Source organism: Colius striatus, chromosome 24, assembly GCF_028858725.1.
Source record: "Colius striatus isolate bColStr4 chromosome 24, bColStr4.1.hap1, whole genome shotgun sequence".
Classification (NCBI taxonomy): domain Eukaryota; kingdom Metazoa; phylum Chordata; class Aves; order Coliiformes; family Coliidae; genus Colius; species Colius striatus.
Window position 1 is genome coordinate 1561715 of NC_084782.1, and position 24702 is coordinate 1586416.

Consider the following 24702-nt stretch of genomic DNA (forward strand, 5'->3'; position numbering starts at 1 on the left):
AAAACAGGGTCTCTGAGCCCACTGGGTGCCCCAAGACCATGAACAAACAGGATCCACCTGGTATTAGGGTAGTTTCCAGCTCTGGGGATAAGCATCCCTTTGGGATCAATCAGCACTGGGGATGACTGCTCTTCCTGGAGCCCTGCAATGCTCCACACTCACAGCTCAGCCTCTCACCGTCCCACCTGGGACAGTTGCATTCCCTTCCCCAGCAGCTCTGGAGTTTATTTCCTCAACTCTCCCCATTCATTTAAGCCTCCAACTCTTGCTAACCCACAGTTTATTTCCTCAAGCAGAGAGCAGCCCCGTTCTGCCCAACCCCTTCAGCCCCCTGCAAGCCCCCAGGCTTTAAACTCAGGCAGCTTGCTGCAGATTTTAAATTACAGCTGAAAACTGAGCAGAAAACCCAATTAATTACAGGTTTAAGACCATCCATCACAAGCCACTTCAATCCCCAGCTCTGCTCCCCTCCCTGCTGCCCCAGGAAACCCCCCCAGGACACACACAATTAGGATAGTTCAGTTTACAGCAATTATTTGGAAAATGATCAAGGGAGGAGAGAGGATCTGTCAGCAGTCTAAGGCAGGCCAAGGGTTATTCTGCCTCACCCAGTGTTCAGGACACATCTGAGGGGACAGGAAAGGAAGGAAAAGGCGATGGGAAGAAGCAAAGGTAAAGGAAGAGGAGGGTTAGTGGAGAGGAAAAGCTAAATTAAGCCCTGGCACAAGTAAGGCACAAGATAAACAGCTGGAGGCAGATTGATGGAGCAGTAAAGAGTTTTCTATAAAGCAGTTAATGTTTTAATAAAAAAAGAAAGTCACTTTTACAATCAAGCTCTAGAGCAGCTCTTCTCTCTTTCTGCCCATCTTCAGCGTGGGACCTGAGCTCCAGGATGGGCTGCAGGAGCTGAAGTACCAGGACCAAGCTGTCCCAAAAACAAGGAGTATCCTGAGCCTGGGGAGTCTCACAGAGAGAATGGGTACAGAGAGCAGCCAGGGGAGTCACAGTGGGACAGTCTGGGGCTGGGATCGAGCAAAGCCCTTGAATGCCACCAGGTGCCCATACCATCCCCATGGGAGAGAGGGAGCTGACCAGCTGTCTCTGCTCCCCCAGCATGGCCCTTGAGGAGCTGGACCCAGAAAATAACAAGAAACAGTTTAAAACCAATTGTGCAATGGCTTAAAAAAAAAAGTCCATTTGCATGGTTTTCCTTTCAGCTCCCAAGAGTTCAGAGAGGCTCCAACTCACAGCCACCAGCCCTTCCAAGGACTTGCTGGAGAGACACACACGTGGTTTTCTCCTTTCCCACATCTCCTGAAGACAGGGATTTCTCATGAGGCTGCAGAAGTGGCAGGAGCCAAGGCAGCAGGAAGAGAAGAGCAGGGGGATGCTGCAGAGGCCGGGCAGCGAGAGCAGCCCCAAGCCCTGGACAGTGGGATGGGGACACAGCCCAGCTGCCAGGGGCTGCAGATGCTGCACACGATGCCAGATGGAGAATTTGGCATCAGAGCTGCTGCTGAGGCTCGTGGGAAGACACCCTGGCTGCTGCCATCCTGCTGTTGTGGGCAGGGACATGCCAGGGCATCCTGGGGGGCATGAAGGAGAGTGTGGGCAGTAGGTCAAGGGAGGTTCTCCTCCCCCTCTCCTCTGCCCCAGTGACATCTCATCTGGAGTCCTGTGTCCAGTTCTGGACTCCCCAGCTCAAGAGGGACAGAGAACAGCTGGAGAGAGGTCAGTGAGAGAGAGGAGAAACTCCTTTGGTGCTGAGGTGAGGGAGCCCTGGCCCAGGCTGCCCAGGGAGGGTGTGGAGGCTCCTGCTCAGGAGGTTCCCAAACCCACCTGGACACATTCCTGTGCCCCCTGAGCCAGGGGAACCTGCTTTAGCAGGCAGAGGTACCCAGAGCCATTGCATGTCCCTATCTCTGCTGTGCTGTTAAAAACCTTCCTCCCTTCAGCAGCAGCAGTGTCCCCCGTTCCCAAGTGATGCCCTCCCCAGGCACATGCAGCATCCTCCCTGACACAGCTCAGCACACCCTGCCAGCAGGCACAGCAGTTCTGCCCACACACCCAAGGACAAGCTAAGCCTGAAATGCTGCAGGAATTAAACCAGGAGGAGCCACATGAGCCAGCTCTGGGGTACAGGACCCGAGGGGTGAACTGGGGGCAGAGGTCCCTGGGGATACAGGACATGACGTGGCCCCACTGGGGACCAGGACTCACCGTGGGGCAGGTCAGGTGTCAGGTGTGGCATCATGTAGCTGCGGATGAGCTCCCACCCAAAATCATCCTCCTCCCCCTGGCTGTACTCGCACTGGTTCGGGTCACTGTCCTCCTCAAAGGTGCAGCCAGCTGCAGAGAGAGAGAGAAACCCATCAGCTCCCATTGAGATCCCACAGAGCAGCTGGTCCCTCCCCAGAAGCCCTGCCAGGATGGTGTGTTGATCCCCTGGAAATGTGGGAGGACAACGGGCATTCCCCCATGTGCACCTGTGAGCAAGGGGATGGTCATGTCTGCTGTTAATCCATCTCATCCACTCAGTCCCCCAACCAGTGAAATGAGCTGGCAGCTCACAGCTTTGCTTCCAGTCACCAAACCAGACACACAGAGATTCACAAGACCCCAGATGCTCCTGCAAAAATCCTGCTTTGACCTCAGTCCCCTCCCTGCCCACATGAGGTTTGACCTTGAGCTCTTGATGTCTGTCCATTGCCTGTTACAAGAGCAGCAGGTCTCAGCCAAGACCTCCAACAAGTCACAGCCATCAAACCCCTACAAACACATTGCTGCCATCCCCTCCTCCAGCTGCAGGTTGGCACTTCTAGATCAACTGTTATCTGTTGGGGGTTTGGGGGGTTTTTTTATCCTTTGCAAAGAGAATCACAGAATCTTAAGTGTTGGAAGGGACCTTGAAAGATCACCTAGTCCAACTCCCCTGCCAGAGCAGGACCACCTAGAGTGGGTCACAAGGGGAGTTCCCTCCCCAGGCTGCAAGGAGAGCACAGAGAGTCAGAGTAAATGCCATGAGACCACTTTTCCCCACGTATATCAAGGTGACACAAAGACAACAGAGACACCAGCCAGTCCCCCATCCCCTAGACCCATCCACGCCACAGCCAGCCCCCAATCCCACAGGCTCCCCATCCCCCCAGCCAGCCTTCCATCCCACAGCCCCTTCCCTCCTACCATTCCTTCCAGCCCCCCAGACCCATTTGTGCTTGGACTTGAGGATCTTAAAGGTTTATTTCCAACCAAAGTGACCCCACATCTCACTGATCCCCTCCCCCCTTATCCCATCAAACCCTGGAGCTCTGGGGCTGGCTTTGCCCATGGGGCCACTCGGTTCATTAACACTGACCTATTATTCCAATAAACCTCCAGATTAGAGGAGGACCAGGGGCTCCAGCACTAATTAACAGGAGCCCCTGGGCTGACGAGGGCAGGCCTGCTAAGAAAGCCCTGAGCACGCAGAATGAACAAAGGCAAATATCCCCTAATGGGTCAGTATGAAAGCAGAGCAGGGCCAGGGGATTATTTCTTCTGGGTTTTTTAACTCTTTTATCCCCAAATTACATCAGTAATTGCCCCAGTCACCCAGGGATTCGCCACTTAATGGCTTCACTGCTGCCAGCACGGCCCGTGCTGGGGGATGCTCCGATGCACTGTGCAAACACGAGTCCAAACACTGCTAAAAAACCCCAGAAGCTGCCCAGAAAAATCATGATTCCCAACTATTTGACATCTAAAAACATATTTGGGACTCCCCCCCTGCTTTTACACTCATTTTTTAATGCACAAGGGTACGCTCCAGCTCCATCATCAACTTGTTTAGGCTTTTTTTTTTCCCCTCATCCTCTCCTCTCAGAACCACGAGAAGCTTCTTTTTATAAAGCTAAAAAAGCTAATTCTCCCTTAATTCCTATGTGTGGAAGCACTGAGATCTCACAGCTTGCTTCAAACCCTTCCCCAAAGGGAGCGTCTGCCCGGCCCACGTGCGGCTGTGCCCCCGCAGCACACAGCCCAGGCCTCGGCTCTCACCACAGGCCTCTCACCACCACACAAGTTGGATTTCAAGGAGCCTGGAATTTGGCTGAGTTTTCTAATGGTAGAACAACAAAAAAAAACCTGTTAAAATCATCCAGGAAGGGAAAAGGGGGGAAAAAAAACACATCATAATTCAAAATAAACCAGCGTCAGGAAGCGAGTGCCAAGTGATTGGGAAAAAAACCACCTCACACAAGGCACAAGCGTTGCTTTCCAAGATGTGCTGAAATGGGATATTCTGGGAGGGAGGAATTGGTTTGTGGTTTTGGGGTTGGGTGGTTTTTTTTTTGCTCTGAGAAAGCAGAGTGGAGACAAACAGCATTTCAGGCTGGCAGGGCCCCATTTCCCAGGGAAAAGCAACTCCTTCATCCTCAATAAACTATTCCCAGCCGCTACCAACGTCAGCAGAGATGTCACATCCTCCTGGGCTGTGTCTCCACCACACACATCTCCACCACACACATCCCACTGCCACCAGCACCGACTGGCCCCGTGCCTCAGTTTCCCCAGCACATCCTCAACCCCACAGCCCAAGATGAAGCCCAGGCTCTAGAAGCTGAAAATGCAATTCCATGGAGTAGATGATGTTCTGCTGGCAGAGCACAGCTGGCCTGGGCCATCTATCTCCCTCTTCAGACAGTTTTATTGTTATGGCTCTTCCCCACGTGAGCCTTTCCTCCCATCCTCTCCCCCCATCCGCATCTCGAAGCGAAGGCTGCTCAAGCGGCCGCTCCATCTCGGCAACAAATTTGGCTCTGATTTGTGTATACAGGGCACAAATGAAAAGGGTTTCTGCAGAGCCTTCGTTTTCATGAGCTATAGGAAGATTCTGGCACCATCTCTCCTCATCTAAGGGCAAAGTCAGGGAAAAGCTCAACCTCCAGCCCCTTCTTTTGGTGCACAAGGGGGCTGGGGGAATGGGGGTGTTGAGCCTGGAGAAGAGGAGGCTGAGGGCAGACAGCAGCACTCTCTGACACTCCCTGACAGGAGGCTGCAGGGAGCTGGGGCCAGTCTCTGCTCCCAAGTGACAGGACAAGAGGAAACAACCTCAAGCTGCACCAGGGCAGGTTTAGATTGGAGCTGAGGAAGCTCCAATCAAAGCTTTAGGAAGGAGATGAGGTAGCTTAATGCCATCACCAGGGAGATGGGTACCGGTGCTGCTCAGCATCCCCTGGGTACGGCTGCCACCCAGCATCCCCCTCCCCAGGGATGGAGAGGAGAAAAGTCAGACAGAGGGAGAGAAGGAAATGAAGCATTCACAAAGAAAAAGGAGGAAAAGCAAGACGAAATCACCAAGTACAATGGATGGCATCTCATTAAATCTCCATGGCCACCGAGGACCGTGGCTGCCTGCCCACCAGCCCACCCAGCACTCTTTCATCCGCTGAGGCTACGTTCTGCTCGCTTCAAAGTTAATTACACACTTAAACCTTTTCTGTTTAACCTCCTGCACCATGGGACATACTCCACGGGCTTCTCTTTTCTTTTATTGAGCAGCCTTGAAAGGGCTCCCATGCTCACAAGCAGCCTGGCACCATCCACCACGGGATCACACACTCCCACACTCCAGAGAGGTAACGACACCGGCCAGGCCCTTTGGGACATCATCCGACGGTGATGCTACATGAATAAAGTACCAACACGTGGCAAGGCTTCATTAAAAACAACGTTATACCCAAATATTAGCAAGTGCAGGTTCCCCAGAGCTATGAAATTTGGTGGGGGAGGGGCTGCACCCTGGATTCACAGAATCATTTTGGTTGTTAAAGCCCTTGAAGCTGCTGCAGTCCCAGCCCTGCCCTCACCCTGCCCAGCCCAGCACTGACCCACAGCCCTCAGCACCTCAGCTCCACGGCTTTGGGATCCCTCCAGGGCTGGGCACTGCCCCAGCTCCCTGGGCAGCCTGGCACAGGGGCTGACACCCCTCTCAGGGAAACAGTTCTGCCTCAGCTCCAGCCTCAACCTCCCCTGGGGCAATTCCAGCCCCTTTCCTCTTGTCCTATCCTTTGTTACTCAGGAGAAGAGCTCCCATCTCACTCCAGCCTCCTGTCAGGGAGTTGTAGAGAATGACCAAGAGTCCCAGATGATGCAAAGCCAATGCATGGAGCTGGAGGCTACACCAAGTCACACAGTCCTGAACTATCACAGCCCAGACCTCTCCTCTTAAAGGCATGAGAGACTTTTCAGCACTACAGTGTCAAGTTCTTTACACAGTTAAATGGTTAATGCCCCTGCTGCAAACAGGGAAACTGAGGTACACAAGTATGGGGAAAATCCCCTAAGACCAGCAGCCTGGGGACAGGGTGCCCTGAGTTTTGAGATGCAGAACCCCACGGCAGCAGACGCTGTGGAGATGCCATCCCTTCCCTGGCACCCTGCAGAGCCAGGCTGCCTCCCACCTCCCAGATCTGGCTGCTATTTAAAGGCAATTTCCTCAGCTCTCTCCTACAGGAACGTGCCCTGGGAAGGAAATGCTGGGAGAAGTTTTCCTCTGGGTGCCAGCAGACACGGGGGAGAGGGAACACACACTGCAATTCATCTCCAATTAAACACACTTGTTATACAGCAAGAGCCTGTCCGTACCACACCACAGGCTCCTGGCCAAGGGTACTGGTGGATATGGGATTGGAAACCCTGTTTCTATCTGCAGGGAGTGTGAGGGGATGATGTTATATGGGGGGCTGGGACTCACTCAGGGGGGATGCAGCACTGAGGGATCCAGCTGAGCCAGTAAATCCAGAAGGAAAGTGGGTGCTGGGCTGCAGCAGCCCTGTGTCTGACACCAATGGGATCCCCATACACACAAAGAACATCCCATCAGAGGAAAGGCTGCAGGCCCTGGGGATGTTCAGCCTGGGGAAGAGAAGCCTGAGCTCAGTCATGCCTTATCAGTGCTGATCAGCACCTAAAGGGTGGGTGTCAGGAGGATGAGGTGACACTTTGTTGTGTGGTGGCCAGTGACAGGACAAGGGGGAACAGGCACAGGCTGGAACATGGGAAATGCCACTGGAACAGGAGGAGAAAGTCCTTTGGTGCTGAGGTGAGGGAGCCCTGGCCCAGGCTGCCCAGGGAGGGTGTGGAGGCTCCTTCTCAGGAGGTTTCCAACCCCACCTGGACACGTTCCTGTGCCCCCTGAGCGAGGGGAAGCTGCTGTAGCAGGGGTTGGGCTGGAGCAGCTCTGCAGTTGCCCTTCCAACCCCCACTATTTGGGGATCCTGTCATAAGCTCCATGGCCAAGCCCAAACACCTCAGGGTTTAGGTCTCAGCAGCAGGAAAATCTCTCCAAGGCAATGCAAAGGGGAGCAAACTCTCCCCTTGGCTGCACATTGCACACTCAAACAACCTGGGGCACAAGCACAACAGGTACCTGCAAATATTTTTGTGCATTCCACACAGCAGAGATGCTGATGCACACCCTCCCTGTCCTCTCTGTTCCCCACTTCTGCCAAATAGAAACGTTTAATAAACACATCTCACCGACTCCCTGCCCCCGATAAGAGCTGATTAGGAGAATATGGAAAGCAGCTCCATTAAAATTCTCCCCAGTAGTTTGTTTTGCTTCTCCAAATCATTTTAAATATTGCATTTAATAGAAAAAGAATTTGCTCAGCTGTAAGAAACATCAATTTGCAACTTGAAGCCTTGTATATTAGCCAAAGAAGCTAATGTGTAAACATTAGCAGCTCCAACAACACATGGGGTTTAGCCAATGCAATTCCAGGGAGAGAGCAGCCAGATATTAAGACGAAGGATTTGCATAATAAGTCACTTATGCCTGATAACCTCAGTGTTTGGAAAGCACAGGACTAGGAGAACAATATCCGTTTACCAGCAACTACAGCAGACATAAATCTGCCACCTCCTCTTTTTTTTGGGCCCGTTAAAGGCTCTTTATGGTTTTTACCTGCACGTCCCCACAGAGGTGTTCGGCCTCCTGCAGCGGGTGCTGAGCTCCAGGAGCCTCTGAGAGACCCCAGGCAGGGGTATAAGGGGGAACTGGGAGATGTGGATTCATTACAGGCATCTCCAAGCCTGGAGAGAGTAAATACAGCTGAGAAAAATAAAGGTCTGAAGGGACTGCAGTGCCAAGGGACCAGCTGGGGCAAGGCAAGGTGCACCATGCATCACCTTACCATGAAGATGTATTTAAAAGCAAAGGGGAAGGATTAATCTTGCCAGTCAGGGACCTTCCCTGGGGCACATCCAGCTGCAAACACAGCTCCCTTTCCCTCCCACATCCCCAAAGCAGTTTCCAGGGGCATCAGCACTGCTGGAACCAGGGCCCTGCCTCAGCTTGATGCAGGTATCACCAGGCACTGCAGCCCCTGGGCTGTGTAGCAGCAATGCCATGAGGCACAAGGGGAGGTTTTAACCCCACCGGTGCTTTTAACATCCCATCCAAGTGCTGTCCCTGCACAGCACCCTGATCCAGCCAACTCAGCTCCCAGGGAAAGGGCCAGCAGCATTTCTCCATTATTTATACCCAAGGTGGGAGAAGTCCTGCAGCACAGAAACACCTTCAAGCTCCCCAGCCAGGAGGCCACTAACCTGCAACACAAGTGCTTTAATAATGAACCATCACTTAATTAACAGAGTCAAGGCTGCCTCTTCAACTCCATAGGAAGCAAAACAAGGCAGGCCTTTGGAAACCTCTGTCCTGCCATTATCAGCTGCTTACTGTGCAATTACAGCTCCTGGGCTACAGAGCCAGCTGCCACCTCAGAGGGGAAAAGAGGGGATACAGAAAAGGAAGATAAATGGCAAAAAATTCAGGTTTTTTTCCCTCTGGCTCTTATTCACCAACAGATCTCCACAGCTCTGCTGAAGGGTATCCACACCACTTGCCCACAGACCCAGAGGGACCGGGACCATGAGCAAAATGTTGTTTTCAGGGAATCCCTGAGAGCACAGAGATGCTCCCTTGGCACCAGTTGAGGTACAGAAAGCAGCTGCCCCTGGACACTGCAACAGCATCACCAAGGGGCTCCATCAGCAGCTCCAGTTACAGAAATCATGGGGAAAATAACCATGTTTTCCAACCCAATCTCATTCTGCTGGGGATAAAACAGGAGGAATCCTCAGTCTCCTCCACTCCCCAGCCTCTCACCCTCCACGTATCAGCTTTTGGCAGTGATGGATGGGGGTGTGAAGGGTGACAGTGAGCCAACCCTCCCGGGCGGGAGGAGGCTCAGGGGGGTTATTTATGGCCTTTCAAGGCAGGGAAGGAAGCGGCTCGTGTTGCCAAAGAGCCCTCGCGTGGTAAAAGCAGCCTGTGACAGGGCTGCAGAGGCTTCCCCCCACCTCATGCCCAGCATCTGCTTCCCAGTGCTCAGGGAGAAAAGGAGGAACTGGGAGGAAGGTCAGAGCAATCAGGAAGGTCAGAGTGGCTCAGGGCAATACAGGAGTCTGCAGGGAGCTGGGGGTTGGTCTCTGCTCCCAAGTGACAGGACAAGAGGAAAGGGGCTGGAGTTGCCCCAGGGGAGGTTGAGGTTGGAGCTGAGGCAGAACTGTTTCCCTGAGAGGGGTGTCAGCCCCTGTGCCAGGCTGCCCAGGGAGCTGGGGCAGTGCCCAGCCCTGGAGCGATCCCAAAGCCCTGGAGCTGAGGTGCCGAGGCTGTGGGTCAGTGCTGGGCAGGGTGAGGGGAGGGCAGGGCTGGGACTGCAGCAGCTTCAGGGGCTTTAACAACCAAAACAACGTTATGATTCTAATACAAAATTCAGGTCAACATCCCCCTCTTCCCACTGCACAGAGAGAAATGCAAAGTGGGAGGACTGACACCAAGGTCTAAAGGTGGCAAATCAATCACACACAGACCCAGAGGACACGTGGGCTCAGAGAGCCCTTTGCCATTAAATGGGGATGGATGGACAGACAGACAGGATCTGCTGGGAGGTTACAGCCAGCAGCAGAAGGTCTCATAGGGAGGGTAAAAAGGCACTTTTTGCTCCATGAGTCCAGGTAATGACTTTGAGGAGTGTGCTGGCCTGAGCTGGGCACCCCTCAGCCAAGCAGAGGTGGGGATACATCTAACTGAGCCCAAAACTCCCCTCTGCAGGACTTCTTACCAGTCCTCAAGCTGGGCTCAGCTGGATGTCAGCTCAAGCATCCATCCCTCAGACCAGGGTAAAAGCCAGCAGCTCTAGCAAACTCATTTTGAGGTCTTACCAGCATCCCAATGCCAGCCAGTGCTCCCAGAGGTGAAAACCTCTTTTACTCAGGCAGATAATTTCCTCAGCTCTCTCAGGTTCAGGCACCCATGCAGACATTAGGTATAAAAGCAGCTGGCACTTAGGGACAGCACATTGTAAATCCAGTGTTGCAGGAGCCTGCAGATGCCTTTCCTCTGCAGCTTATTTATTGCCTTTAATACCTCCCCTCCATTGCTGGCAGCACCAGCTGCAGAGGCAGCTTTTCCTCTGCAGATGGTCAAAAAAGTAACTCCAATTTGCCCTTTTTCTCTGGACAGCTGCTCAAATTCCATCCCTGGCCTGTTTATTGTCATCAAAATACAGAAACATGTCATATATATGCAATGTATCTGAAAAGCTCAGCTGAGATGCAGGCACCCACCCCCTGCCCATCTCCAGCCCAGAGGGTGAGCAGACACAGGGCACACGCTGCTGAGGCCTGGCAGACTCAGTGCATGGAACTGTTGGGTTTGAACCTACATTCCCTAAAAGCAAAACCTTGAGTCAGGTCACACAGGACCAACATGTATTCAGCTGCAGGATGGATTCACAGGCTGAGAAGGCATGTGCTACATCCACTCCATTCCTTCCTTCCTTCCCTGCTTGCTTCCACACAGGGATCTGCTTCCCCAGCCCACCAGCAGCACTCCAAACTCCCCACCTTCCTCCTGCCCTCACCCTACTGGGCTGCTCCCCTCCCAGTCAGCTGGGGATCCCCAAAGCTGGATCTTTGGCATGCCCCAGTGCAGTACCAACCCACAGCATGACCCCAGAAGGCAGGCTCAGGACCCTCCACACTCAGCTCCAGGGAAAGGGAAACTGCTGCCAAGCACTGAGCACAGTGGGCAGGGGACTCTCCTGCAGCACCCCTTTCAGTCCCCCCAGAATCACCCCCAGCACAGCAGCTCTCATCACAGAAAACCCCACTCCTCTACCCACCATTTCAGACACTCCAAGGTTCATTCCTTCTCCAACTTTATCATCTTGCTCCTGCAGACAGAGATGCAATCACTGCCTCACCCCCATCCCAGCAAAGACATCTCCCACCCCCCCATCATAGGGTGTCCCACCACCCCCCAAGGCCCAGGTATGGCCCTGTGGGAACCTTGCTCACAGCCCTGGCTCTGGGCAGACAGTTTGACTCATTGCTGGGTCCCAGAGCTGCCCCATCCCCAGGGGAGCTGCCCTGCAGCATCCCCAGCCAGCACATGCACTGCTCACACACCCAAACCCCTGGGACTGCACTAATTGCACAGCAATAACACAAAAATCTGGTGGAACATGTGGCTGGTCAGAGAAGAAACTCTGTGAGTGCTGAAAGCACCCACAGCAACCTGTAACCCCATGTGAGCACACTGCACCCCTCTCTCTGCACAAATCCTGCCCCAGCCAGGTCCTGGCTCCATCCCCAATGGCTGCAGCTCCCTGACCCAGCCCAAGAAAAGGCAGGAGATGTGTCCTTGTACTGAGAAATGCTGCTGAGGGTGAGGCACAGTGAGCAGCAGCTCCTCAGCCAGGAGCCTGGATGAGAGCTCCTAAATAAAAAGTTCAACTAATGAGAAAACAAATAAGTGAGCCCAACACAGAGACACTGCTTGGGTTTGATATTCTTATAATCCCAGGCAAGCAGCCTGATTGCTGGGCTGCAGAAAAATCAATGGCATCTTATCACTCAGCAGGCAGCTGAAAACATGGCAAAAAATAAGCAGAAGGAGAAGAGTCCTTGGGAAAAGACCTGGCTGGGCTGTGGCTAAACCTGCACCACATCCCTGGCACCATGGGGAGAGTCCAGAGCCTGCCCTGGCCCTGAGGGGCTGGGAAAGTCACCCCTGAGCTGCTCATTCCTCAAAACACACACTGGAAAGCTCCAGCACCCACCTCCATCAGATACAGGGGTGGGAGACCCATTGTCACCAAAAGCACAGAACCAGACATCACAGTGGGGACTCTGAGGGGTCAGGGAGGTGACATGGGGTCCCCCACCTCCACTGATTCATCTTGTCCAACTGCAGCACCCCCTGATTATGTACCAGCATTTATAATACATCTGATTAGCATTGAACTCTGCTAATTACAGAGGGTGTTTATGTGCCTCTGCTGACAGTGACGTGCTGGGGAGGAGTTTGGAGCTTTGCATGGCCCAGGACTTGGCACCTTAGGGTATGTGGGGTTGCTCTGCCCCATGACAGGTCCTTGTCCCTACAGATGAGCTCCAGCAGCATGGGAAGGGCTTTGGAGGAGATGCCATCCTGGGGTGGATCTGCCTGGACTTCCTCCACCACCATGGGTCAAGACTCAGGGGAATTGAGGCACTAAGGTAGCACAGGACAGAGATGAGGGAGCACCCCAAGGAGCCCTGCAGAGCATCCCCAAAGCCACAGCAGCTCCATAGACACATCCAGATCCATCCAAGCAAGGAGATGCAGTTTGTCCACAGTCCATTCCTCCATCTGCCTTCGCCTCCATAAGCAAGTGGCCACAATGCTCCATCCCTCCTGGCCCAGAGAAAAAGCCCTTTGCAGCATCTCCTGCCAGAGAGCAGGAAGATCCCCAGAGGCAGCACCCCAAAGATGAGCCCCCTACATTCAGGGGCTGCAGCAAGTGTTTCATCTCTTCCAGATCAGCCATCACTGTCCTCTCGGTGACATCCTCCTCCCGGTGACCCTTCCAGCAGTTGATGGTGCAGTTTCAGGCTGAAGCACACTGGAGCTGAGCAGCATTTGCTCCTCAGGTGGGCTAATTGGGCTAATTAGGCTGAAGGTCTCAGCAGGAAGCAGCATGCCAGGCTCAAATGCCCAAGGGCTGCCCACTGCTCATCTCCACACACAGTCATTGGCCACAGGGGCAGTGGCCTTGTTAAGATGCATCAGGTCATCAGTGTGCCAGTCCCCTCAGCCTGTCCTGGAGGAGCTCAGAGCATCTCAAGCCACATCCCAGTCACAGCCCTGATTAACTTAATGGTGTCACCAAAGGTCTGATCTGCAGTGGGGGGCATCCAGGAAGTCAGAGCCTGACAAGCACCCAGCAGCTCCCACCCAGCTCCTGTCTGCTCAACACTGCACTTGTGGGAGCAGAAAGGTCAGGAAACAACAAAGTTATGGCCAAAGACAGTCAGGAAGCTCCTGAGCCATGGGGGGCAGGGCTGGGTATCACAGCAGGACCTCACAGCCCCACTGAACCCCAAACTGCAGGGGCATCAGTCTCCTGATGGACATCCACCCCACAGAAGGGCCCCCACGCTCCCCTGCAGCCCCACAGCAAAGGGGGGGGTGGGGGAAGGAGGAGGCTTTGCCATCCTGCTCCTGCAGCAAGCACAGCACCAGCACACAGATTGGGGTGAGAGAACATGCAGCTGCCAAGATACACACTTGGATTCATTCTCCAGGTGGAGGGAAAAAAAAAAATGGGGTGCAAAGTCTGAGCCCCTTAAAACCAGGAGGAAGCCCCTGAACCACCCCAGGATGTCTGTGCCCCTCCACCAGCAGCCCAGTGCTGCAAACCAGGGCTCCGACACCCCAGGCAGCACTCAGAGGAACATGAAAGCAGCCAGGGATGAGCTGCAGCCAACAGCCATCCTGCAAGCAGGAACAGCACTCCTGATTTAAAGGAAAAACACCCCCAAAATGCAGCTCAAAAGGGCAGGAGATGTGTGAGCCAGCTTGAGGGGGACAGGGCTCTGTCTTTTCTTCCCAGCAGCCAGAGCAGAGGTGGACTTTGGCTTCAGATCCAGGCAGAGGGTGTAGAAGCAGCAGCTCCCAAGGCCAGGCAAGAAAATCAGCTCAGAAAACAGCCACAGAACCTGCCAGATCCACATCCCTCCTCTTCCTCCCCAGAGATGCCCTTCATCCAGCGAGGAAGAGCAGGTCCCACATCCCCAGGACCCCCTCCAGCCAGGGAAAGCCACTGCCTGGCACCCTCCTTCTCCCCCACCACCCACCCTCATCCATCCCAGCACAGGCAAAAATCAGCAGCAGCTTCTGCCAAGCCACCTGCAGCGGAAAGAAAAAGCTCCATCTCCAGGACTTGTTTATTTTAAGGCTGCCAAGGAGGAGGCAATTAGCTCCAGGGGACTAATTGCTGGGAACCCTCCTTGTCCAGAGGGCAATGCCTCAGTTTCCCTAAGTATAAGCAGGAGGGTCTCCAACCTGGATGGGAGAGCAGGATCCAAGGAAAACTGCAAAGCAAATCCCAAGCTGCTGTCAGGGAGGAGGTTTGGGAATCCTGACATTTAATCAGGCAGTAACTAAAGGTTCCCAGACATGTCTAATAAGACAATTATAGTGCATGTTAATAATAGATTATTAAAAAGCTTATTTATGGAGGTTTAAGCAGGCAGATGGCAGGGCTGTGTCGATAAGGCTCTCCAGAGCCTGTGCCACCTCCCAGCTCTGAGCACGCAGCAGGGATTTACCTGCCTCTGCCTCACCAGCCCCTCAGGCTTAACCCTCTCATGACTGCCAAAAGCAAAGCAGCAAGTCCCTGGGGAGGGAGTTTCAACCAAGAAAGGGGGTTTTATGGAGTGTTTTGGGGCACTCAGGGCTCTCAGCCTCTCTGCAGAGTGAGGATGGGGTGATGGGTTGCATGTGATGGGAAAAAAAGCTCCATCCTATGTGTAGTCAGGGGAAAAACCACCATCAACAGGCAGCAGGGAGGTTGTCACAGCCAGGGCAAAGGTCAAAGCCACCAAGAAGCATCTGCCTTTGTTTTCCAGGAGGTGCCCCTGCTCCCCCCACCCTGGAGGCCCTGATCCTGCCAAGCTTTGCTTTGGGAGCAGCTGGAACAGGGCTGGTTTGTCTCAGTTTGGATAACAATGGGAAAAATGTGCAGTTGGGGCCAGGAGGTGACTCACCAGGATCCCTCTTCCCCAGGGCAGGTCCAAGCACCCAGAGGAAAACCATGAAACAGGAATTTCAGAGCAAGAAGGGGGCAAAAATGAAGCAAATGTAACCCCAAGTCTTAGGGGATGGTGGGGGGGAAAGAGGGGGACAGGCATTGCCACCCTCCACCACAGAGCCAGAGGGATGGGTCCATCCAGGAGCATCAGCATCACTCAGAGGATCCCTGAATCCTGCTTCACTCCCACGGACGAGGATCCATCACATTCCACTGCATGGAGAGGGGATGCTGGAGAGCCAAGGGCTTGGGAGCAGGAACCCTCCACCCTGGGCACATCAACAGGGTTTTCCAGAGCATCTCAGTGCAGGAGAGGGGTGTTTGCACTGTCTGGACGCTCTGGGAAAGGCCCTGGCACTCCCAGTGCACGAAAAACACACATGTAGGAGCAAGTAAAAGAAAGAGACTCTTCCTGGCACAGCCCGGGGAGGGAGGGGGGAAAACCAAGCCTCCAACAAGCTGACAAAGAAATACAACGCTCCTGCACATTTTATGTGCTTGGTGAAGACGAGGTGGGGAGGAGAAGAATGCCCTGGCACAGGACAGCCCATCAGGAGGGAGGTGTAGGTGAATAAACACCCTGCAAAGCGCTGGGAAGAGCAGGATCGCACTGAGCATGAAAGGGGCTGCTGGAGGAGGCTTGCTGGCCGCTGCAGCACACGGGGACAGCCCCTCGCTGGGCTGCACAGACACAGCATCCCACCTCCCCAGCATCCCCCCGTGACCCCTGGGACACGGCTGCTGCCCTTAACGGCTGAGGGACGCTGGCGACATTTGTTCCGCTGCCCGAGCCCAATCCCGGCGCCGGGAACAGCGTCTGCTCAGCGCTTCCCATTCACCGCCGAGACAACGCGGGGTCAGGTCACCCGTGGCACCTCCTGCCAGCCCGCAAGGGTGACGGGACCCGCGGCTGACCCCGGCGCTCCCCACGCAACACCGGCAGCAACCCCCCAAACCCACCAAACCCGCCACCTCGGCGGGTTCCCCGGTGCCACCGACGTTCGCTGAAGTGGAAGCTGCCAAACCCGAGTGTGCTCGGTGCTAAAGCAGCGCAAGCAGCTTCCGCATAACCGCGGCAGGAGTGCCACGCAGTGCCCGCAGCTGCACCGCACGCACGGCCCCGCACAACCCCGCAGCCGCAGCCCGCGAGCGCTCTGGGGGGCACACACAGAGCCGCAGAGAAAGTTCCCGCTGAAGTTTCGGAGGAGCGGAGGAAAGAGAAAAGGGAGGAGAGAGGGGGGCAAACGGCGGGGAGAGAGGGGGGCAAACGGCGGGGAGAGAGGGGCGCAAACGGCGGGGAGAGAGGGGCGCAAACGGCGGGGAGAGAGGGGCGCAAACGGCGGGGAGAGAGGGGCGCAAACGGCGGGGAGAGAGGGGCGCAAACGGCGGGGAGAGAGGGGCGCAAACGGCGGGGAGAGAGGGGCGCAAACGGCGGGGAGAGAGGGGCGCAAACGGCGGGGAGAGAGGGGCTTTCTCCTGTGGAAGCCGCTGCACTGCGAGCCATCCTGCGCCCGAGCCCGAGGCTTTAAGCAAGGGCACAGGCTTCGTGTGCGACTGCAAAGAGCAAAGGGATCTACCGGTGGTGCCGGTAAATCACCGGTGACAGTTCATAGGTGTTTGTGTCCCGCAGCAGGAGCACACAGGGCCGCTCGGGTCAGAGCCTTGCAACACCTCCCCGGCCTCGCAAAACAGCAGCCGGGCACCCGCAGCTCAGCCCCGGGGAAATCTTAATGGGCTGCCAAAAGTTTGCACGCTCCAGGAAGGAGCACAGAGCATCCCGGGCTGGTTGGGGGAGGCTGTGAGCAGGGCACACAAGCTTCTCTCCCAGCTCAGCCACTTGTTTACCGACGTCACAGGCGTGTCGTGCCTCAGTTTCCCCACTCGTGGAGGGGATTATGCTACATCTCTTCAAGAAAACCACTCATCTGCCAAATACCCACGGAGCCAAGCAGCTGGTTCCCCCCTGGCACTGGCTTTGGGGGTCTCTGCTGACCACAGAGTACAGGCAGCCAGCTTACATATTTTTAGCAGCCCTGAGCCGGGTGATGTCCCTGCAGCCATTCAGCCTCCCCACAGGCAGGCAAATCCACCTGGATTCACATAAAAAAGCAGCCTGCAATAGAGCTGGGGGCTGGAAGCAGAGCCCTCACTCCCAGCCACATGCAGCCCCTCGGGCTCTGCTGCCAAGCTGAGCCCGTTCTGCACCCACCCTGGGAAACGCTGCAACAAACACGCTCCTGACTTACACCACGAGCAGGCTCCATCCAGCCCCTCTGCAAATGCCATCTTGCAGGGCAGGAAGATCACAGAGGGGACAGGGCTTGCTGGGGAGGGGGGTGTCTCCCCACAAAGTCCTCCCAGCCCCACTCCATCAGCATTGGGTCCCCAGTTCTGTCCCTCCAGCTGCTCGTAGGCTGCGGCTCAGCCATGACAGCCAGAGAAAAACCACACACACCCTGCAGGACTGGGGAGAAGCACAGCTCAACTCCCTCCCTCTGACACCTCAAAGGGTACAGAAGACTCTTCCTCTGGGGCAAGACTCAGACTCCCACTGCATGCCTCAGTTTCCCTTCTGCCTCCTGGCTCTGCCCTGAAGCAAGGACCTGCTCCATGCCCACATCAGCATCTCTCTCCCTGCCTCCAGCTGCCCCAGTAAAATAGAAGCTCATCTCTTTCAGCTCACATAAGCCATGGGGAGCCTCAGCTGCCTCCTACTCCCCTCAGCCACCCATCGACTCCCCCTCCCCAGGTCAGCTTTGTTTTGCTTTCAGCTGCTGGGGGTCACTAGTTTTAATTTTTGGAGAGAGGCCACTACCCAAAGAAAAAAAAGCATCAATGCAGCAAGGCAGGGACTGCAGGCAGGTGAGCTGCTGCCTCTGGAAAGTGAAAAAACACATCATCAGACCAAAAAAACACACCTTCAGAGCCCCCAAGAGCCAGAGGCTCAGCTCGAGGGGACCCTCGGAGCAGGGCACCAGCTCTTTTCTCCCCCGTGCCTCAGTTTGCCCTGCAAAAAGGGGCTCAGAGCCTCCGGCAGCACCTTGGGAGCCCCAAATTCACTCACCCCACAGCATCCAAGCCCCTCCCTGGCCTCCTAACGTGGCCCCATAGCCCATCGTTGCCTTCTCCCCCACCCCAGCCCCAGGGTCAGGCCGTGCTCCTTCCCGGGGAGGGAGGGACAGATCTCAGCGGTAAAACGTTCAAGGGAAAGGAGAAAATAACCCCAAATCTATCAAATTCATAAAGCCGAGAAGGCTGCAGCTGTAGAGTGGCCTCAGCCGGCTGCTGTTCGTCCCACAGGGTCCTAAACCCTCCCCCGGTCCTCTCCGGGACCCCCGCGGGCCGAGCTGCGCTCGCAGGGAACCACCGCGAGTCCCCGCGGGCTCCCGACGGCGCGGCCGGTGCCCGGAGCCTCTTCGCCCGCTCGTCTCAGCCACGACACCCGATGGGGCTTCCGCGGCGAACGAAGCTCCGCTGGCACCGCGGGAGAAGTTTCCCTTCCCGCGGGTGCAGCGGGAGGAACGGCTCGGGGAGCGGCAGACGCGGTGGCGGCGCGGGCTCCGCTGCGCTCCGGCCGTGCGGGGCGGGTTGGGAGGGTGCAGCCGCGCCGCTCCGCGCTGCCTGCGCTCCGCCGAGCCCCGCACACCGGCCGCCCCCCGCTCGACGGCCCCGAGCAAGCCCCGGCGGCGGGACGGGCAGGAGCCGCCTTACCGCGGGGGTGGCGGGTAGCGGAGCCTTGCTCGGCCCCGAACGCGCCCGGATCTCGCAGTGACCGAACTCCCCCGCGCCGCCGCTCCCGCACCCCGCTCCGTTCTTACCGGCGGGCGTCTCGGTGTCCAGGGCGCAGACCCGTAGGGCGAGGGCGAGCAGCAGCGCCCGAGCGCTTCGCATGGTGCGGCCGGGGGTGCGTGTGGGGGGAAGGGGAGGGGGAAGGAGGGGGAGTGGCGGCGGGGAGTCGCGGCGAGGCCGGGCCGGGGCCGCCGCCGCCGCTGCGGGGCACGCGCGCGCCCGCCCGCCCCGCGCCTCAAATAGCGGCGGCCGCGCGCCGCCGGCTCTGACGTCAGCGCCGCGCGGGCCCCGCCGCCACCGGCACGGCGCGCGGGATGGGGGCGCCCCCTGCTGGCCGCGCGGACACGCGCAGCCTCGGCGCTGCATCCACCGGCTGCTCGCGGGGAGCGGGGCGCGGTACCGCACGGGCTCCCCGGCACCGGGGGGGGGCCATGGAGGAGTGCCCCGCAGCGCCGGGTGCGGCGGCGGAGCTGGAGCGGTGAATGGGAGGGGGATCGCTGGGGGGCTGCGGGTGCAAAGGGGGGGCCCCGAGTGCAGGAGAGAGCACGGCTGAGGCAGGGTCCCTGGCTACAAGCGGGGCCTCAGCTGCAAGGGGGTCCCCGGTTACAGAGGGGTCCTCAGCTGCAGGGGGGTCCCCGGTTGCAAGGGGGGTCCGACTGCAGTGAGGGGTCCCGGTTGCACGGTGTCCCAGTTGCAGAGGGTGTCTGGTTGTGGGGGGAGCCCAGCTACAGGGGAGTTCTCAGCTGCAGGGGGGTCCCCAGTTATAGAGGTGTCCTCAGCTGCAGGGGGGTCCCCGGTTGCAAGGGGGTCCGGCTGCAGTGAGGGGTCCCGGTTGCAGAGGGTCGCTGGTTGTGGGACTTTCTCTGGTTGCAGGGGGTGCCTGGTTGTGGGAGGAGCATGGTTGCAGGGGTGTCCCAGTTACAGGGGGTCCCTGGTTGTGGTGGGGGCATGGTTGCAGGGGTGAGGGCTGTGGGGAGTCCTCTGGCATGGGGAGGACTCCCTGGTTGCAAGGGGATGCAAGGTTTTGGGGGTCTGCAGTGGATGCCCAGCTGTAGAAGGGTGCCCAGCTACAGAAGGGGTGTCCCCAGAGGTGATGGCTCAGTGGGGAGGGTCCCCACCAAGCTGGAGTGGATCCAAGGGGGTCCCAGCTGCAGAGTGGGTGCTGGGGGGCAGCTGGGCAGGGGGTCACTGGGGTGGGTGGCAGTGGGAGCTGCAGGTGGGATGGGTGCACCCTGCATGGGGGTCCTGCACTTCACAGAGACAAGTACAATGGGAGTGACACCCAGCCCAGCGTCAGTGCCCCTGTGTGCCCCCCAGCACCCACAGGCTGTGAAGTGCAGAACCAGGGCTGGGCACTGGGGACAAAGGCTCCTGCCCACCTCAGGGATTTCCTCATCAGCCAAAAGCCCCCTGGTCCTCTGCCACCAGCTGCCACATCCCACCTGGTGTCCCTGGGGGACAGGGATGTGATGCTTTATCCCACAGGACCACAGAGAAAGGCTGGATGGGATGGCAGTGGGACCCCAGTGAGCCAGCATGCCCTGGGGTGGGAAGGAGGTGACAGAGGGAGAGGCAGGACAAAACTGAGAGCAAGAAGGGAGAAAAAACCCAAGAGAGTGTCAAAGGAGGGAAATCTCAGTCCCTTTGGCAGCAGGGGCACGGGAGGAGGCACAAAGCTCTGGCAGCCCCCGGTGTCACCGTCGGCAGTGCCAGCAGGGATGAAAGGAGCCTTGTTCAGCCACATCCTCTGAGTCCCTGCTGCTGGGGGAAAATGTTCTTCCAAAGGTTTGGGGCGAGGAAGGGGGGAGCTTGGCATCAGCTTTCTGGTGTGACCCGTGCTTGGGTCACCCAGCTCCAGCTGCAACTAACTCTGGGCTGGGAAACTGCTGCAGTAGATGACAACTTGGAAGGTAGAAGAAATGATGCTGAAAGTATTGAGACATTTTACCCCCAATCACACAGGGAGAAGCTGCAGCATTAGCAGCACCCAACAGGGTGAGGGTGAGGAATGGGAGGCAGTGGTGCTGAGCTCCATGGACCTGCCAGGAAGCTCCTGGGAAGCTCTGGATGTGGGACACCACTGCCTGTCAGCACCAAAACCTTCATCCAAGTTCAGCTTCAATGGGGATTGGGGAATTCACTGCACAGGCTCAATCAGAGCAAAAGATAACAGCCTGTGTCACAAGGCCTTCATCCCACCAGGAGGAGGAGGAGGAAGGCAACAGGGTGGGGGTCAGAGGGGTGCTAGATGATGTCTGTGTTTGGGTCTGGGAGTGTGGTCCTGCCTCAGGAATGGTCCTATCCCCATGGCTCCATGAGCAACATATTCCCTACCCAGAGCCCCAGTGTTGGTGCAATACCCCTCCTCCTCCTCCCCAGAGCCAGGGCTCTGCAGGGCTGAATCACCCCAGAGATGGCAACAACAGACTCTCCCCTCCAGCAGTGCCCCCAGTGTCACCCCTCCCTGTGCCATGGGGGTGCACAGGACCTCCCTCCACTCCCAGCTCCTCCCAGGGGGGCAAGAAGGCCAAGGGCATCCTGGCTGGGCTCAGCAGTGGGGTGGCAGCAGGAGCAGGGCAGGGACTGTCCCCTGTGCTGGGCCCTGGGGAGGCTGCAGCTCCAGGGCTGTGCTCAGTGTTGGGCTCCTCACTACCAGAGAGACACTGAGGGGCTTCTGGAGGGCCCTTCCCTGGGGAAAGGGGCTTGGAGGAGTCCCCTGGGATGGCAGAGCTGCTGGAGGGATGGATGGATGGAGGGATGGATGGATGGATGGATGGTTGGATGGATGGATGGAGTATGTGGAGAGGCTGTAGGACAGCATGGAGGGGATGTGTGCATGGGATGTGTGCATGGGATGTGTGCATGCATGGAAAGGATGTCTAGAGGATATGCATGGAGGGGATGTTTGGAGAAGCTGTGTGCATGCATGGAGGGGATGTATGGAAGGGAGGTATGCATGTAGGGAGGTGGTGCATGCATGGGATGTGTGCATGTATGGAAGGGATGTATGGACAGGGATGAGCCTGCAAGCCCCAGCCCTTTCCCTGCCCCATCTTCCCGCTGCCATCAGCCCCCAAGTGCCTCACAGGAGCAATTGAGTTAAAATGAAGTAATCACTCTTCAAGTATAGTCATTTGCAGGGAAAATACAGGCCTCAGCCATGATTGCAAATGGTCTGACTGAAACCATCCCTCCCATTCCAGGGATAAGTGTTTGCAGCCCCAGGGTGTTTGGTGACAGCAGCCTCCAACGCAGCCCCAACCACATCTCTTGAGCTCTCCCATGCTGGGGGCAGAAAGCTGGGGTTTGGGGCTTTGAATCCTGAGGGATCAACAGTACTTTGGGGAGGATTTTCTTTTTCCCTCAAGGATCTCCATAAAAAGGGAGACTGAGGGAGAGGGGCTGCCCCAAGCCCTTACCCTGGTACCAGTGGGATGGAGCTGCAGCACCCACCAGCCTCACCCAACCCAGCTGGATGAACATCTCCACACTGACCAGGCCTTTCCACCACAAACCCCTTTATCTTTAGAACACCATGTTTTGCTGCCAGCACAACAATTCCCCCTTTCTCCCCATTAAACCCACAGGCCATAGGGCCAGCACCTCCCCAGGCATCACTCCTAGCACTGCCTTCCCTGCAGCAAACTGCTCAGAGCTGCAGGACACAACCTCCAGCAGCCTGCACTGAAATATCAGCAACTTCACCCCCTAAATCCTTCCCTTCCACTTCTTTTTCCCCTTCTCCTTTTACATCCCTCTCCCTCACTCTTCCCACCGTGTCCCTCTTTCTCTTTTTCTATACCTCCACCTATTACACCCCCAGCCAGTTCTTTATCTCTAATAAGTCTCTGCTATTTTCTCAAATCACCTGCCTTTTACTAATGCCAAAAATCCTTTTTCCTTCTTAACAGACCAAATAGATGATCTCCTCTGGCCACTCTCCTCCCCAGCCACCCGGGCCCGAGCGGTCAGACACCCGACTCGGATGTAATGGGGCTATTAGATGAGTTATCACAGCCTGAAAGGATGAAATCACTTCTGTGCTTTCATCCAAATAAACCTTCCTATTCCTGTTCATTGCAATAACTGAACAAGAGTTCCTGGAGGAAACAGCCAGGAAAGTGGTTAGGTGTTATCTGAGATCACATCCCCTCCAAGCCACCTCTGGCTTTGTGCTCAAAGGGTGCTGGTGGTTCTCTGCAGGGGATTGGGGAGCCCAAAGATCAGTGTCCAACAGCCAGAGCTAAATCCTCACTTGGGTGCTGTTCCAACAGCCTGGCTGTGGTGGCACAGCCTCACAGCTCCCCAGTGCTTGGTTGAGTTTGAGGACCAGCTGCATTCAGAAAACTGCTGTTATTTCAGCCCAGCCACTGATGGCAGGGAGAAACATTGCTGTGCTTCTCTGAAGGAGCTTTCTCAAGCTGCTCCTGCATTTCACAGGGTTGGAAGGGTTGGAATGAACCTCAAGAGATCACCCAGTGCAACCTCCCTGCCAGAGCAGCACCACCTAGAGCAGGGCACACAGGGACTCATCCAGCTGGGTTGGAATGTCTCCAGAGAAGGAGCCTCCACAGCCCATCTGGGCAGCCCCTGCCAGTGCTCCCTCACCTCAACAGGGAACAAATACTTCCTTGTGTTGCTTTGGAACCTCTTCTGTTCCAGCTTGTGCCTGTTGCCCCTTGTCCTGTCATTGGCCATCCCTGAGCACAGCCTGGCTCCAGCCTCCTCACACCCACCCTTGATGGGTTTGTAACATTCATGAGCTCACCCCTCAGCCTCTTCTCCAAGCTGCAGAGCCCCAGCTCCCTCAGCCTTTCATCACAAGGCAGATGCTCCACTCCAGCATCTCTGTGGCCCTGCACTGAGCTCTCTCCAGCAGCTCCCTGTCCTTCTGCAACTGAGGGGCCCAGAACTGGACACCCTCATCTCTCCAAATTTGCTGCCAAAACCACTGGCATGACCCATGGCAGCATCCCAGTCCTTGTGGGAGATGCTCTGGAGCTAGCAAGGCAGCCAGAAGCCCCTGGGCTGACCCCACAGGGCAGCACTGCCCCAGCCAGCTCAGACTGATCTCCCCATGCCCACACATCCCCCAGGGGGATTTGGAAGGGATTTTGTTAAAGGGCTGCTCAAACTCCACGTCCTCCCTCCTGGGCTGGCACCAGCTCTGCTGCAGAATGTAAAATCCCAACTCAGATCTTAGGTATTCACTCCTTCCCTCTCTGTCACCTCACTAAAACCTCCCATTTCTGTCCTTCACAGAGTGTGACAGCCCTGGGGACCTGTCAGGGACTGAGGGGTGTAAAGCAGCCAGGGTGGGTTTGGGTCTCTGATCTTATCCAAAGTCACAAAAGCTGTTTCTTTTCAGAGGTGAGGTTTGGATATTGCTCAGATTTCTCACAATCACTGTTCTGAGAGCCTGAGTGTGCAGATGGGTGTGCAACCAGCTTTCCTTGTTCCCTTAAAACCCAGCTGAGAGAAAAGGAAGGAACAATATTGTATTGAGCATTTCTTTCTTCTTGTCCTTATTAATCCAGTTTTACAGCTTGTTTGGGTCTGTTTGATTCCATTTTATGTATGTGGGGAGGAGCAGCTCTCCTCCCTCTTGATTGTCCTTCTCTGAGCATCAGAAGCTCCAGTTTGGTGGTTTTCCAAACCCCATTGGAGAAAGGATGCTCTTGGCAGCTTCCAAAGCACACAAAAAAAGGGGCTTGTTGGGCATTTGAGATGAACAGGAACAAACAAAACCAATGGGCAGAACCCAGTGAGCCATCAGTTCTTTTCCCAGACA

The 24702-nt window shown here is 56.2% G+C and overlaps 1 protein-coding gene across 3 annotated transcripts in view; it reads right to left on the reverse strand.

The window, feature by feature from the left end:
* PTPRU (protein tyrosine phosphatase receptor type U) overlaps nt 1-19024 on the reverse strand; it is a 69413-nt gene extending 50389 nt beyond the window's left edge. For all 3 annotated transcript variants that reach the window (XM_062014413.1, XM_062014412.1, XM_062014411.1), the window contains exons 1-2: nt 18941-19024; nt 2221-2349 (exon numbers count right to left, since the gene is read on the reverse strand). In XM_062014413.1, coding sequence (XP_061870397.1) covers nt 2221-2349; nt 18941-19013 — 202 coding nt within the window. In that variant the 5' untranslated portion in view covers nt 19014-19024. The remainder of the gene's footprint in view (nt 1-2220; nt 2350-18940) is intronic.
* Nucleotides 19025-24702: the final 5678 nt, after the last annotated feature.